General features: G+C 42.4%; 1 protein-coding gene across 1 annotated transcript; it reads right to left on the minus strand.

The window, feature by feature from the left end:
* Nucleotides 1-111: 111 nt before the first annotated feature.
* Nucleotides 112-8,637, minus strand: ACAT2 (acetyl-CoA acetyltransferase 2). The gene is made up of 9 exons (XM_068184564.1): nt 8,470-8,637; nt 8,239-8,373; nt 6,892-7,073; nt 5,942-6,059; nt 5,025-5,168; nt 3,873-3,995; nt 3,065-3,219; nt 877-987; nt 112-360 (listed from the first exon to the last, which is right to left on the minus strand). Exons 1-9 carry the CDS (start codon nt 8,516-8,518, stop codon nt 193-195), a joined length of 1,185 nt encoding a protein of 394 aa, XP_068040665.1. The 5' UTR covers nt 8,519-8,637; the 3' UTR covers nt 112-192.
* Nucleotides 8,638-14,024: the final 5,387 nt, after the last annotated feature.

A 14,024-nucleotide genomic window follows, 5' to 3' on the forward strand; every position in this document is an offset into this window, starting at 1 on the left:
AACAACTAGTGTGCCTGCAGTAACCACTGACCTCTTTGTCAAATCAGTGATTGAGTGTGAAAAAGTAATGGTGTAAACTTATTTACTTTTAGGCAAAACAAAAAAAAGTGAGCTGTTAAAATGTTATTACAAGTTTATTAGTAAAATGTTTCAAAGCTAGTTCATGCTAGCTGTTTATTAATTCTCTCACATTTATCTCTCAACGCACATGGCTATTCCCATTCCTCCTCCTATACAGAGAGCAGCAACACCACGTTTTCCACCAGTTCGTTCCAGTGCATGTAGAAGAGTTACAAGGATGCGACAACCAGAGGCGCCCAGAGGGTGGCCAAGAGCAATAGCTCCACCTTGTATATTGATCTAAAAAAAAAAGCCAACATAGTCAAGAACATTTATCTGGCTTAGCAAATTTTCAACATAACTTACTTCACTGGGATCTAGCCCTTAATTATTTGTGAGCTTGAAACCCCAAACATCACTTCATACAAGAAAGTGCATATGAATGCAATAGTTGGTAATAAGAGGTGAATTTAGGGGGGGGAGAATAATACCCATGCTTTTTGCCATCGCTGAAAGAATGCTGTGGCAAATATAACTGCAGCAGCAATTTCAAACTCTGAATTAAGTATGCTTGAGCAGTTGCCTAGATTTTCATAAAAATCCACTGCAACAACACCGGAACTTGTTCAGCTGGGAAACTGCTAGCAAAGCCAGCGGACAGAGCAGTGTGAGGAAATGCCTGCAGGGGCTCCCACCCTGTTTGCTTACACCAAAGGGATTGCAAGAGAGCTGTGCTCATCCTTACAATTCACATGCACAGTATGGGACAAGTTTGAATTACAGGAGGCAAACTATTGCCATCCTACAAATCATTACCTTTTCTGGATTTACTTTCAGTTCTTTTGCTATTGCAACAGATAGTGATGCAAAGGCTTCATTAATTTCAAACAGGTCAACTTGGTCCAGAGTCCAGCCAGCTTTGTCAGTCTGAGAAAACAGTGCAAATAGGTCCTTATTATCTTTTAGCTCTTCCTTAGCACCAGAGGAAGCTTCTCATAAGATGTAAATTGCATTATTTGAAGCTACCACTTTAAAAAACTTGAAGGAAAACAATTTTTTATAGCCAGTGTTGATGACAGAATTCTTGAAGACTACAGGCTTCAGTGTCAGACAGGTCAGGACAATGAGCTGTAATAATGCTGGCTTCTCGTAAAAATCTTGACTAATTTTACACATTGTAGCAGTGGTGGTGCAATTGTGAGAATCAAATTATACCTGGTGCCCTTACTACAACAAGCACTGGATTCAGAAGCATGCTTTAAGAGATTAAAAGCAATTTTTTAGGACATACTCTGACTCCATTAGGGAGTCTCTATTAACAGTGACTTCTACACGGGAAATAGTGAGGTGTCAACCATTAGTGATCAGTGCCACATTTGATTTGTCCAGTCTCCCCGGCCTTTACATTGAAAGCTGGCACTTTAAGCTTTTCACAGGTGACTGTTGTGGAAGATGGTTTGGCTCATGTTTTCACTTGAGAAACTTGTGATGCAATCGCCTACTCTGGTACAGGCTTAGGCATGTTTCACACATGTAAGTTTTTGCTTCCACTCACACTGTTTCCAACAGCAATACTTCATCAGCAGAATCATCACTATTGATATTTCACAACCTAGGCTAGTCAGACTGGTGCACCTCTGAGGCTACAGTCAAGGAGGAGAGCCTTTTTCTACTAGATAAAATAGACAGTAAGGAGTATCCCATTCTTCTGGTAAAAGATTGGGATACACAATGTTATTGTAACACTTAAATATATAACATAGTCATTCTCTTACTGTAAAGTGCTACTGTAAAATTCTGAAATGATGAACATAATTCATGGAGGGTGTGAACATTTGATAACACACATAACAAAGTTTAATCACAGAATCACAAAATACTGTGAGCTGGAAGGGACCCATGAGGATCATCAAGTCCAACTCTTAAGTAAATGGCCCATAAAGGGATTGAAGCCATGACCTCAGTGTTATTAGGATCATGCTCTATGAAGTAGTGTGCCCTTTTCATAGAATGTATACAGTTATAGGTACAAGTTGTCTGTCCCACAGTTTATACTAAAACTGTAAATTTCTATGAAGTTACTGCACCCTTCATTTAATAGAACAGTTTGAGATCTGGTAAGAAAAAGCTTTAGCATTACAGTTCTGATTTTCTTGTCAAAAGCCACAGAGCTTAAGAGAATTCAAGTCAGACCCACATCACCAGGACATTTCAGAGGTGAACAAAATAAGGCCTTTACACAGTATTAAAAAATAAGGAACATTAAAGCAAATCTGTTTTAGCTCTTTTCATAGGTAAGCTTTAACAAATAATCAGCTGGGGTTGCCATGGGTTATGGATGTATTAACAAGCAGTGTGGTACCAGCAGGGCTGCCCAGAGGTGGGTATTGAGAACCTTGTCCTGTGGACTGAACACAGCACATCAGTGGGTGCAGTAATGCTCTGAGCACGTTAGATGTCGTTTTGGAATGCACCTTCCTGTTTAGTTACACCTGAAAGGTATCCAATTTGTAAGCTCCAAGCTTTTTGCAGGCCAAACTGAAACACAAAGGGCACCGTCCCATTTGCTAATGCAGATGGCACTCAGTGGCCCTTCCCTCAGTGTTGCACTATTGCAAATACATTCAGGCAATGATCTGAAAATTAACCTCAGCATCAGAACTATATCACTGAATTAGGTTAGTTACACATATGCCTGAAATTGGATCTTTAGCCTCCTAGGTTATCTAAGTACCCTTCACAAACCTGGCTAGTTTATGCTCTGAAGTCCATTTATACACAGATGCATTTGTTTTCTTTTTCCAGCAAGTAGGTACTAGCCTAGTAGCACTAGGATTCCTAATCTTATATACTACACTATTTTGAGTCTGTTTTTCACATAGTTTACTTTTTTCCTACTATGTTTTCTTTAGAACTGGGCAAAACCAAGACATGGCCAGAAAACAAAAAGCAATTAAAACCAAGAGTTTTAGCATCATGAATACATAGATAAGTGATTACTTACAGCTTTCCTTATTGCTGAAATGGGCCCTACTCCCATAATAGATGGATCGATACCTGTCTGAGCCCAAGATACAATCCGAGCCAAAGGCATAAGACCTCTCCTAGCAGCTTCCGATTTCTTCATTAGAAGAACAGCTGCAGCCCCATCATTTAAACCTGTGGAATAACAAACAGCTTGTATGTATTTGTTGGACTTTATGGTTTGTACTGTACCACTATCTCATGCTTAGATAAAATCACAATTTACTGGTTTAGGTCAGTACTGCTCATACCAGCCAAGTCTGTTATCTGCCATAAATACTTGATACTATATTGCTGTAAATGTGACACATTTGTGATTCTATTTGGAAAGCAGAAGGTGGAAGAATCAAAGTACAATCTGAAAAAGAAGTACATCAGACTTGCTAGGCGGGCTTTGGAAGGGGCAGCATAAGGACACATGAAGATGTTTAAAAGCTGCTTATGGCAGTCCCACAGGAGTAACATTTTCATGAATCATTAAGTTTTCCACTGTCCAAACCTGCAGTATCAGAAACCCTTAGTTTTAAAAGGAAATATTCCAGCCTATCAAATGCTGCTGTTATTGTCCAAACTCTTGTACTGTTTTATAGAAAACAAGGAAACAAAAGACAACTCTGTAAAGAAATCCTCCACCACATCTAAAATGGAGTTCTACATTTGTTGTCAAACACATTGCCATTTCCTGCAAAGCAGTGAACACACAGCAGCCACACCCCGCGCAGAGACTCTGCCTTGAGCCACAAGCAGCTACTGTTCTTTTCCATTTCATTTAAGCCAGATGGACCAACCTGAAGCATTAGCTGCTGTTACTGTCCCAGTTCCATCTGTCAGGAAACAGGGTTTTAACTTTGCTATTGTTTCCAGGTTGCTCCCATGTCGAGGGTGTTCATCTGTTTTAACTTCTATAGGACCTGCAAAACAGAGCATTATGCTCACAAGAGTGTCTAATCACACAAACACATCTCAAACAGAGAGATGGCAAAAACAACATGCTGAGTGGGAATATACACCATATTCCTTTCAACCAACAAGGCATTCTTAAGCTAGAGACAGCTGCCAACTCGAGGCAGTTTAACAAATGGCAGCTCCTTCTAGCAGGGCAGACAGCTCAGGTTTTCTAAGACAAACACTAGCTGTCTGTGCGAAAGTCAGTATTGTTCTTGCTGTTCCTAACCCAATATCTTCTCTTTCAGAAAGCAGAAGGCTGTATTTCAAATGATACTTCTGGTAATCTTGTTATGAAGAATAGTCAAGTGTCATTGAATATTATCATCTAAACTGATATCATGAAATAGTTTGTAGCCAGCCTAATGCCAGGACTTTTTCTGCAGGGTCTGTTCAATGGAATCAGTTGAAGAACTGATTCTTGATTTCTTTTTGGAAAATTCAGTTTTTGCATCTACCTCACAAGGAGCTGGGGAATCCCCCTGCTCTAGAAACAGACCTTGGCTCAAGCATTGTAATAGGTCTGTTTATATCCTTCACAAATCTAAAGAGAAACATACCATTATATGTAACCTGACTACATATCAACTAGTAACCCTAATTATTGTCACTCTGTATTTTACTAGGTGGGCAACGTTTGCCAGATCAATACGACTGTTTCAAGTTTAGTGCAGCAGGAGTCTTTAGAAAATAAAAACCACTGATTTTGGTACCATATCCAAGCCTATGTTAAGTCAGTGCTTTGTCTAGGTTGTTATTCTATCTACAATAAAACACACTATTACTATTTGCAGAAAGCTACACTAAGATATTCCACATTTGCATTGCTTCTCTCTCATTTAAAATATAACCACTGAAAGCTGAAAAAGAGAGAAACAGGCTACATGCTTACAAAAAGGCTGTGTATGTGGGAAACCATCCACTGATTACAGGAGACATAGCAGAAAATAAGATTTTTTCCTTAAAATCAGCTCTCACTTTCCATTCACACCTACCTTTTTTAGAAGGAACAAGAACAGGAACAATTTCTTTTGTAAAATAGCCAGCTTTCTGTGCTGCCTCTGCCCTGTTTTGTGACTGTACAGCAAGTTGGTCTTGTTCCCCTCTGCTGACTTGCCACTTCTTGGCCACATTTTCAGCTGAAATGTGAACAAAATGCAAACCACCATCAAGAAATGCCAAAATTTTAAGTTGCAAAATTGCAAGCACAAATGTAATCATTAATGCTTGCTGTAGCAAGCAGCTGAGTTTGTTGAACCATTTTCATTCCAATTTCCTCATTTTGTTTACTCATGATTTTCTACTGTATTTTCACTCGAGGATGAAAATTTCTGTGTGGAATCTCCTCCCAGATGATACCATCAAATTAAATACAAATGCAAACAAGCTTTTGTAGTTTATTGCTTCTCTGAAGTACTATGCTCAGATCTCTCTACAGCCACTTGAGGAAAGGGAACAGTTCTGAAGTCACTCTGTTTCATAAGGAGGGTTTGGAAAAGCACTTGGCTGACCATCCCAACCAGGGTGCAATAACCTGAAGCTGCAGAACCACACATATCCACAGGACACTTTACATAACTCCCCCCCACCGTAAATCTGTGCTGCTGAAGGCCCCAGTTACATACAGGGATTATTTTATTTCTATTTTTTCTGAAATTAAATTTCTCAGATGTAGAAGAGATGCAGAGAGATTAGCTCAGACAGAAGAGAAACCTAAAGCAGCAGCTTTACAAACAAAATAGAAAATGCCTTCAATACCTTTCAATATTACGTATTTCTTTCTTTCATTTTCATGACTACAACATAAGAACAGCCTGAAACACGTTATTTGTAACTTCAGATTTCTGAAATTTCCTGCCAGTGGAAATTTCTTTCAGTTGACCATTTCATTTTATGGACTGTCATCACTTACCTGTTATGCCCATATGATACTGATAAAAAGCATCTGTAAGGCCATCAAGGATTATGGTGTCCTGCAAGGAAGCCTCTCCCATTTTGACCCCAGCTCGCATGTGAATGACGTGAGGAGCCTGCAAAAGCGTATTTTGAAAGGAGTGACATGTTTTCATCTCCAGTACAAATTCAGACAGACCACTGCAGAGACAGACCGCTGCCCGGTGGCTGGGCTGGCAGTTCCTGGCAGTTTCCTGGCAAATCCTGGCAGTTTCTCCAGCTGCCCGCTCTGCCTGTCCCTCCAGAGCCTGACAGCTGGCGTGCCATTTGGCCTGTGCATTCCCCTGGTAACAGATCACTGCACTGCAAGTGTTGTTTCCTCTCCACAGACCAAATCTATCATTCCTGGGCCACATGGCTGTAGCTCTCCCATCCTACTAGCCTGCTCCAGGTAGTTCCCAATCACTTTCAGCACAGCCAGCTGAGCCCTGGCAGAAGAGGCCATCCACTTCTTGGGAGTCAGATCACCAGCTCAGACCCATTCCTGAATACAGCCTTGGGATGAACACCTTGAAATAAAACTGCTTTGCTTTCTTTCCAAACTCTAAGTGCTTGGCAAACAATAACATTTTCAGTTATTCCTTCTCTGGGCTTCTTGCAATACAAAAATCCCGTCTATTGTGATATGTCACAGGAAAATCATTCACCACAACAGGGCTAGATGGAAATGACAATGGAATTTTAAAGGCAGTGTGTGTTTGCAGGGCATCTTTTCAGTAGCTGCAGTATGAAGTCTTTTTTTAAAAGAAGTGTGCTACTGAAGTCAACTGTTGCACATGCAAATTCACTCGCAAGCACAGCGACCCTTTCGATCTGCCTCCAGGTGCCAGCCTGGAAACACAGGGTTTCAACATCGGGCTCTTTGCTCCCAGCACGTCAGCGCAATGTGAGTCTAACCCTCTGCTTTACCTTGCTCATACTTTCCATGCCCCCTGCGACCACGATGCTGGAGTCTCCCATCAGTATGGACTGAGCAGCCAGACACACCGCCTTCAAGCCCGACCCGCAGATCATCTGGCAGCTCCAGGCGGGCACGGAGTACGGGATTCCCGCAGCCACGCTGGCCTGCCGGACGGGGTTCTGGCCAGCACCTGTGAGAGCAGGCAGCATTTTGCTTTTGTCTGTTCTTAAAAACACATACGTCTGCCGTGTCACTGTTCACAATACCCCGATTCCACAAAAATTTAGAGCACACTCCTACTTTTAGCTGGTGGGTAGAAAAGTGCCCAGCAGTCATCTATGAAAGATAACCTCTCTCATTTATATTGATCAATAAATACCTGCTACTGATAGTTTTACATCTACAACTCTGCTTTTGATGCCAGGTCAGAGGAAACACTACTTCAGATCAGCCCTAGCCTGTTGTATGTGTAGGATGAGAAATCATTTAAATTGCTACTTTCTGAAGAGTTTCTTTTTGACATCTTTTGCACATCACCAGCAGTTAACTTTCCCTGAAAGTGCATATGGAAACCAAAAGCACAACTATGCAGATGGACCTGAAAGCTTCCAGTCTTTGTTGTGATCTTGATGGAGATAATAGGAGCACTATATTCAAAGAAAACAGTTTTCATCTGCCTCTCCCGAGGCAAAAGCTCTTTATACACAAAGAAAAGGACAAGGAAAGCACATCATTCAGCAAGCTGAGAATACACAGGAATCTGAATCATCTTTAAGACAAAAAGATATATTTCCTTCCTCCATGTTTAAAATACAAAGCTGCCTATGATTCTACCGGTTAAACATTACCCTGGAAAAAACAGGAGCAAGTTTAAAACAAACAATTCCCTGCCAGTTACATTTTCATTAAATCCAAATATTTGTCTCCAAACAAATGGCATCAAAAGATCTTGCAGGTCCTGCAGATAAACACAAATGCAGGCCTAGCTCTTAAAATCTCAGAGTTATCATTACTTAGGATGTTAAATTTAGCAGCTGGGATGATCAAGGGGAGAAGGATGCTGTAACAAAGAAACTTGTATTCATACATACACTGTTGGCTACTTCAGGGATTTAAAAAAAACCCAAACCATCTCCTACAACATCCTTTCCAAAAGCCCATCCTTTCGGTCACCCAGAGAGAAGTAGCCACGATGCCTCTCAAGTCCTTTGTTAGGGAACCGTGTTCCCAATGGCAAGGGATTACGCCCTGGAAGGTGAAACCTGAGCCGTTTCAACGGGACAACACCGAAGAGATGCTGCCGCGGAGAGGGAGCGCCCGGCCGCGGGCGGAGCGGTCCCGCCGCCGGCCCGTACCTGCGGTGAGGACCTGCCCCAGGATCACCTCCGACACCTCCTCGGGGGCCAGCCCGGCCCGGCGCAGCACCTCCCGGATGGTGGCGGCGCCCAGCTCGTGCGCGGGGAGCGACGACAGCCCGCCGTTGAAGGACCCTGGGAGGGGGGACACAGAGAGAGCTCAGCTCGCTCAGCACCCGGACACCCGCCCGGCCCCGGCGGGAGCATCCGCCACCCGCCGCTGCCTCTCACCCACGGCGGTCCTGGCGGCGGACACGAAGACGACGGGATCCGCGCTCATGGCGGCAGCAGCGGCGGCGGGCGCGGAGCGGAGCGGAGCGGCGAGAGCCCGAGCGGAGCGGCGACCGCGGCCGGAGCGAACACGGAGTCGGCGCCGGTCCCGCCCCTCGCCCGCCGCCGGGCGGGGCGGGAGGACGGAGCCCGAGCAGGGGATTCGTCGCTGGGCACCTGAGGACCGCGCGGGGGCCGGGCGGGCGGTGGCGTGCCGGGCCGCCCCCTGGCGCGATCGATGCGTGGCCGTGGCTGATTCCTTCCCAGCCCCTTCCCTTCCTTCCCCTTCCCTGCCCAGCCGAGAGCAGCGGCTCCGCCCGGCAGGCCGGGGCTGCCGGGGTCGGGCACTTGCCCGTGCCCCCCGCTCGCACACCCGGTACCTGCGCAGTGCCGCCTGCCAGCTGCGTCTGTATTATTTATCTACAAAATAAAGCGTGCCGGTCAAGTGCTCTCTTGTCAAATTGTGGCTTTAAGGACAGTCCGTTTATTTCATGACGGCTCTTCTTAGGATCTGCGTGAGCAGGGACAAAGAATAATAATTTGAATAAAACTATACAAAACTGCCTATTGCTGGTTTGATCTGCTCAGCAACTGATGCGCAGAGATTACCAACACCCTTTAAATGTTTTTAAATATTTTAACATTAAAATTTATAATTTAATAATTTAATGATTTTAAATATTTGTCCTACTTTCAGCAGAAGCCTGACATATAAATAAATAAATAAATAAATAAACATATATATATATATATATATATATGTGTATAGGCAGTGCTGTGCCGCTGGCCCAGAAGCTGTTCCTGCCTGAGCTGAGGAAAGAGGCAAGCAGGGGGCTGTTCCCAGGCTGTTCCGCGGGAAGCGATGCTGCAAGGCATCACTTGATGAAAGGTGAGGTAGGCTGGAAGGACGCGGCGTTGGCCGCAGGAGCTCCTGGCAGCCAGGGAGCTGGAAGGAGAGGAGGCGGCTGCAGCAGTGGCCGCAACCCACGGCCAGACGGGCAGGCAGGAATGTTTCTCTGCGGGGAAATGTAGGTGGGAAGCCTAGGGATGCGAGGTGGGAAGCAATACTATTAACATATCTGGAGGAATAAGGGATAGAATAAAGGGAGGAACCAAGAAAGTCAAAGCAACTAACAAAAGTTGAACAAAAAATTTTACACGGGCTGAAATAACTGGTCTATTGCACAGCCTTGATCTTCAGTCCTTACCCCTTCCTTCCTCATTCACGGATACCTGGCCTAAGGGACATGCCAGCCAAAGCACTGCATTGAATGTGCATCTGAAGGCCAAGAAGATGGTTAGAAATATAAATTAAGTCCTAAAAAAAAACACAGCATGTGATGACAAACACCTGCAAACATAAATGTGGTTATATATGCACTGAATCCACCAGTACACCTGAGGTCACATCCTGCATGTTGGCTAATCTGAACACGGCAGTATTAAATCTGCATCCACAAAATGTATCTGAACCTTCTGTGTGGGCACAACGAGCAACAGGAGCACTATGATACCTGAGCTGGCTTCTTCTGACTCCTATCAGCCTCTATTCTTCTTTTAAAATCTAAAAAACTACAGCATTACTAGATAGGGGAAAAATCCTACTTCAGCTATGGAAAGCAAGATTGGCCTAGATTTCACCAATAACTCTGTTAAATCATGCTGCGGGACTCCAACACTCAAAATACATTCCTCCTTTTAGGTATTTTGGTCTTTGTGAAGGATAAGGCCAAAGCAGAAAACCATGTGTTCTTCAGTTACTTAGGGGTTTTCAGCTTTCAGCAAGAGATGAATCCCCTCAGATATCTTCAGGAAAGGAAATTGCTGGAAAACCCCACAGACAGCTAAATGCTTAGGCAAACTGATGTACCAGATGATGCATTAAAGGGTGCATTAACTGGCAACATGCATGCACCACTGCTTTTCTTTAATGATGCTGTGCACTCAGAGCAGCTGATAACACCGCCAAAAGTGTAAGATTAAATCTGGAGGGGGAAAACATGTTTTGTGTCTTTTCAAAAGGCTGTCACTAAGCAAGTAGTAGAACTAACATAAAAGCAAAACGTAGGAATGTAGGATTTGAAGCGATACAGTGATTGTTTTAGAAAAATATTGTACAGTTCCTGAGCAACCCTGCATGACTGAATGTAGTCCCTGCACTTTTTCAAAATTCAGTAGAGAGTGAGTAACAGACATATGAGGGCAGCACCAAGTAATCTCATTTATCAGCTGTACCATATACCAATATGCCATTCTTAATGCAACATTTGACTGATTACAACTTAAGGCCATTGATGGAAATACAAAGTCAATAATGTGAGATGAGCTCAGATTAAATGTCAGCAGGTGTTCAAAGTCCACAACTGACGCTACACCTGAAGTAAGCCTTATGAACAGGATTCCTTTGAATTTAAAACTTTACAAATATTGAATTTAACATAAAGTGAGGCTTCAGCCCCTTCCCTCCCCACAGTTCACGAGCAGACAGAAAAAGTTCAAATATGAAGCAGCCTTAGGCCTTCAGACTCACCCCAGTGAGCTGACCTGCTGCACCTTTGCTCTCAGCCCCAACCAGCAGAACAGTTTTGCAGCTCAACATTAGTGACAAACCAGGCTGTGAGGTTGGAGCACCCAAAACCAACAGAGATTAATTTTATCTTGGTATGTCTATCAGGTTTGCAGTATTCTATTTAACTCTGCTGGGATGGTGTCCAGGGTTGAGATCCAAATGGACAAAAGGGGCACGTGACATAGCAAAATAATGTAGCAATTGCACAAAGGCAAATAATTATGAAACATGCATGGTACAGATCAAAGTTAAGTCATTTAAATGCAGAAAAAACCACTCCTGAATGGGAGTAGGCAGCTGTGCTTTTAAATTCAATGTAGTTAATGAGCAGCATAATACTCAATAACAAACTACTGCCCTGTGCTGGTACATTTTGCCATTTCTCAGAAATCTAAACTCTGGGAAATGAAGTAATCAATTCAGAACAGAAATCTTACCTGTCATCAGTTGCACAAAGTTTATTTACTACTTTGCTATAAACACAGTCAAATGGATAAGTGCCTTCCTTGAAATACTCAAGGTGCAAAGATCTTTGCATTTTCATTTGCTAATGGTGGCTCAGTTTTATTAGAAATAGATGAAAAGTTAGAGGATTTCAGTGTTCACTGATTTACTCTCCTGCTAGATAAGTTTTTTCTAAATCTGACCTTTTAAAAGATCAGTATTGTTACCATAATGCAAAGCCCTTGATTTTTTTTCCTTAAATCTGACACTTGGTCAATGAATATTTGCAAAAAAAGGTTTGTTGGGTATGTGATTTTAATAAAAACTAAGCTGCAGCTCTTAAAGGAAAAATAACCAAACAAAATCCAATTACTTTAAATTAATAAATCTCAATATGAGATAATTCTAATTTTTAAACAGATTTCACAACTTTCCTGTAACAGCAAATTCTTTAGTCTATAAAGTCTTATACACAAATATTGGTACTGTTGAATTCCCATCTGCTATGGGAATTCAGGCTTCCTGGATGCCTTTAGTACTTTAAGACCTTTCTTCATGTGTAGAAAGACAATCAATTCTTTTTCCAGATTTTCTTAGCAGTGGACTGACATTCAGTTGTCTATGAGTAGGTTCAGCACATAAGGCATGTTTTAAAAACAGACAGACACACTGTTTTCCCAGTGAGGTAAAGAGCTACATTTTCTAAAATTTCTCAATCTCCCACCTGACTGACAGGGTCCTTGGAAATCAAGGCAATAAAATGTCCTTGGCTGTGTTAAGAACAATCTATGTTTTCCTTGAATCCATTTTTGTAAGGGTATGTTTGTAATCGAATTGGTGATTAATTTAAAAATGTAGTCTTCCCCTCAGACAGGAAAACGTTTGCACTACTGAAACTCTCTTGGCCTTTCTATGGTTTACAAAAAAAAAAAGTAGAGTAAACACCTGGGCTTATATCCTTAGCAACTATATGCACACCTGCACTCCAAATGCAAGCTTGCAGTATTTATCAAGCTTCTCCAAAAATGAATTTGAGTCACCATTTGGTTGTAACTGTATCTGGATGGATTATCATTCTGGGGATGTCTTCAGGACAGGCTCTGGTGTTCACTCACTATATATATATGTTGCTGTTAAATAAAAAGTAATTATTGCAAGAGCTTTCTGAAGAAGTCTATTTATTTCTTGCTATGAAGATGTAAGAAGAATAGGTGAAAATTCCACTGAGACCTATAAAAGCATGTTAGCAGGGGATATAAAGACAGCATTAAGCCTGCAGCCTAGCATTCAGGCAGCTTCTCTAAAAGAGAGAGTCCTCTGATGTCAAATTTGGGCTTTCTGCAGGCTAGATCTTTACCTAGTAGTTACCTGAAGGACTGTCTCTGTAACACTTTCCTCTCAGTGCAATCCATAGATTTTATCTTTCTCCCACACCTGTAGGCTGCAGCAGCCTTTTCCAGTGTGTCTGAGAGCTCATTCTCTGCTGCAGATGTACCACGGGTTTGCCTTGCTCCATCTCTTGTCCTTGCAAGTCAAGGACAGCCTTTGCAAGAGCCGAATGGCCTTTCTTTAGTTCCTGATATTTCAAGGTGCTTTAAAATGCCAAGAGGATGTATGGTACTCCAAACAAAATTTCATTTTTACTTTTAAAAAATGCTTCATGTAATTTTCCCCCTAATTCCTCATTTTCCTGACCTGCAGACTAATTATTTTAAGACTGTTTTACACTAGGAAGCATTTTCCCTCAGAGCCTGCCTTCCCCAGGGACAAATAGCATCCCTCAGAGCTGGGAAACATTGTGGTATTTGTGTTGGTCCACAGGGTTTCCTTGTGAAACCAAAGGGTGGAATAGAAACCCAGAACTGAGCCTGTAAAACCAAGGAGGAGCCATACAGTTAATGGATAATTAAGTTAATGAGTAACACACCATCATTCAAGGAACCTAAAACCTGGTGAGCTGTGCTGCCCACTCATTCATAATCTGGTTCCTAGTCCATTTTATCATTATAGGTGAATCAGTATATGAATTTGGCTTTTGTGTTGATGTTCCCTCTCATCCAAAGACCAATGCTGCTGCTAGGGGTTATAACACCACCTATTACTTGAAAAGCTAATTTACTCCAGTTACCGCACTGTAAACGCAACCCAAGGCAGGTGTTGACATGTTTGATCCAAAAAGTCCCAGGCTAGTTCTCACTGTGTAATGTGATGTGCAAACAGAACAAAAGAGTATTTCAGTTAAATGTCCTCTTCACAAAGGTATCAGAAGAATGGTTACCAAACTGTTGCCATTATTTCCCTAAACAAAAATTATAGGTGTAGTCTGATAATACACTTACCAACTTGAAAGTACAGAAGGAAGGCAGCCCAGAATATTATGCTCTGCAGGCTGATTCCACTTATCTCTACATGTCCCTGGCTGCCTGCCTCTTGCTCAGCTAGCATATTTCCCACAAATATAATCTACACTAGTAAAGATAAATTTAAAATAACTAGGTGCTGA

The sequence above is a fragment of the Anomalospiza imberbis genome, chromosome 3, assembly GCF_031753505.1.
Source record: "Anomalospiza imberbis isolate Cuckoo-Finch-1a 21T00152 chromosome 3, ASM3175350v1, whole genome shotgun sequence".
NCBI classification, from domain to species: Eukaryota; Metazoa; Chordata; class Aves; order Passeriformes; family Viduidae; genus Anomalospiza; species Anomalospiza imberbis.

Excerpts from the sequence above, each read along its gene's own strand:
- ACAT2 (XM_068184564.1), bottom strand. The coding sequence starts at position 8,518 with ATGAGCGCGGATCCCGTCGTCTTCGTGTCCGCCGCCAGGACCGCCGTG. Across the intron at positions 7,074-8,238 it reads GGGGCAGGTCCTCACCGCAG|GTGCTGGCCAGAACCCCGTC; the intron begins GTACGGGCCGGC and ends CTGCTCTCACAG. Across the intron at positions 6,060-6,891 it reads GCATGGAAAGTATGAGCAAG|GCTCCTCACGTCATTCACAT; the intron begins GTAAAGCAGAGG and ends ACGCTTTTGCAG.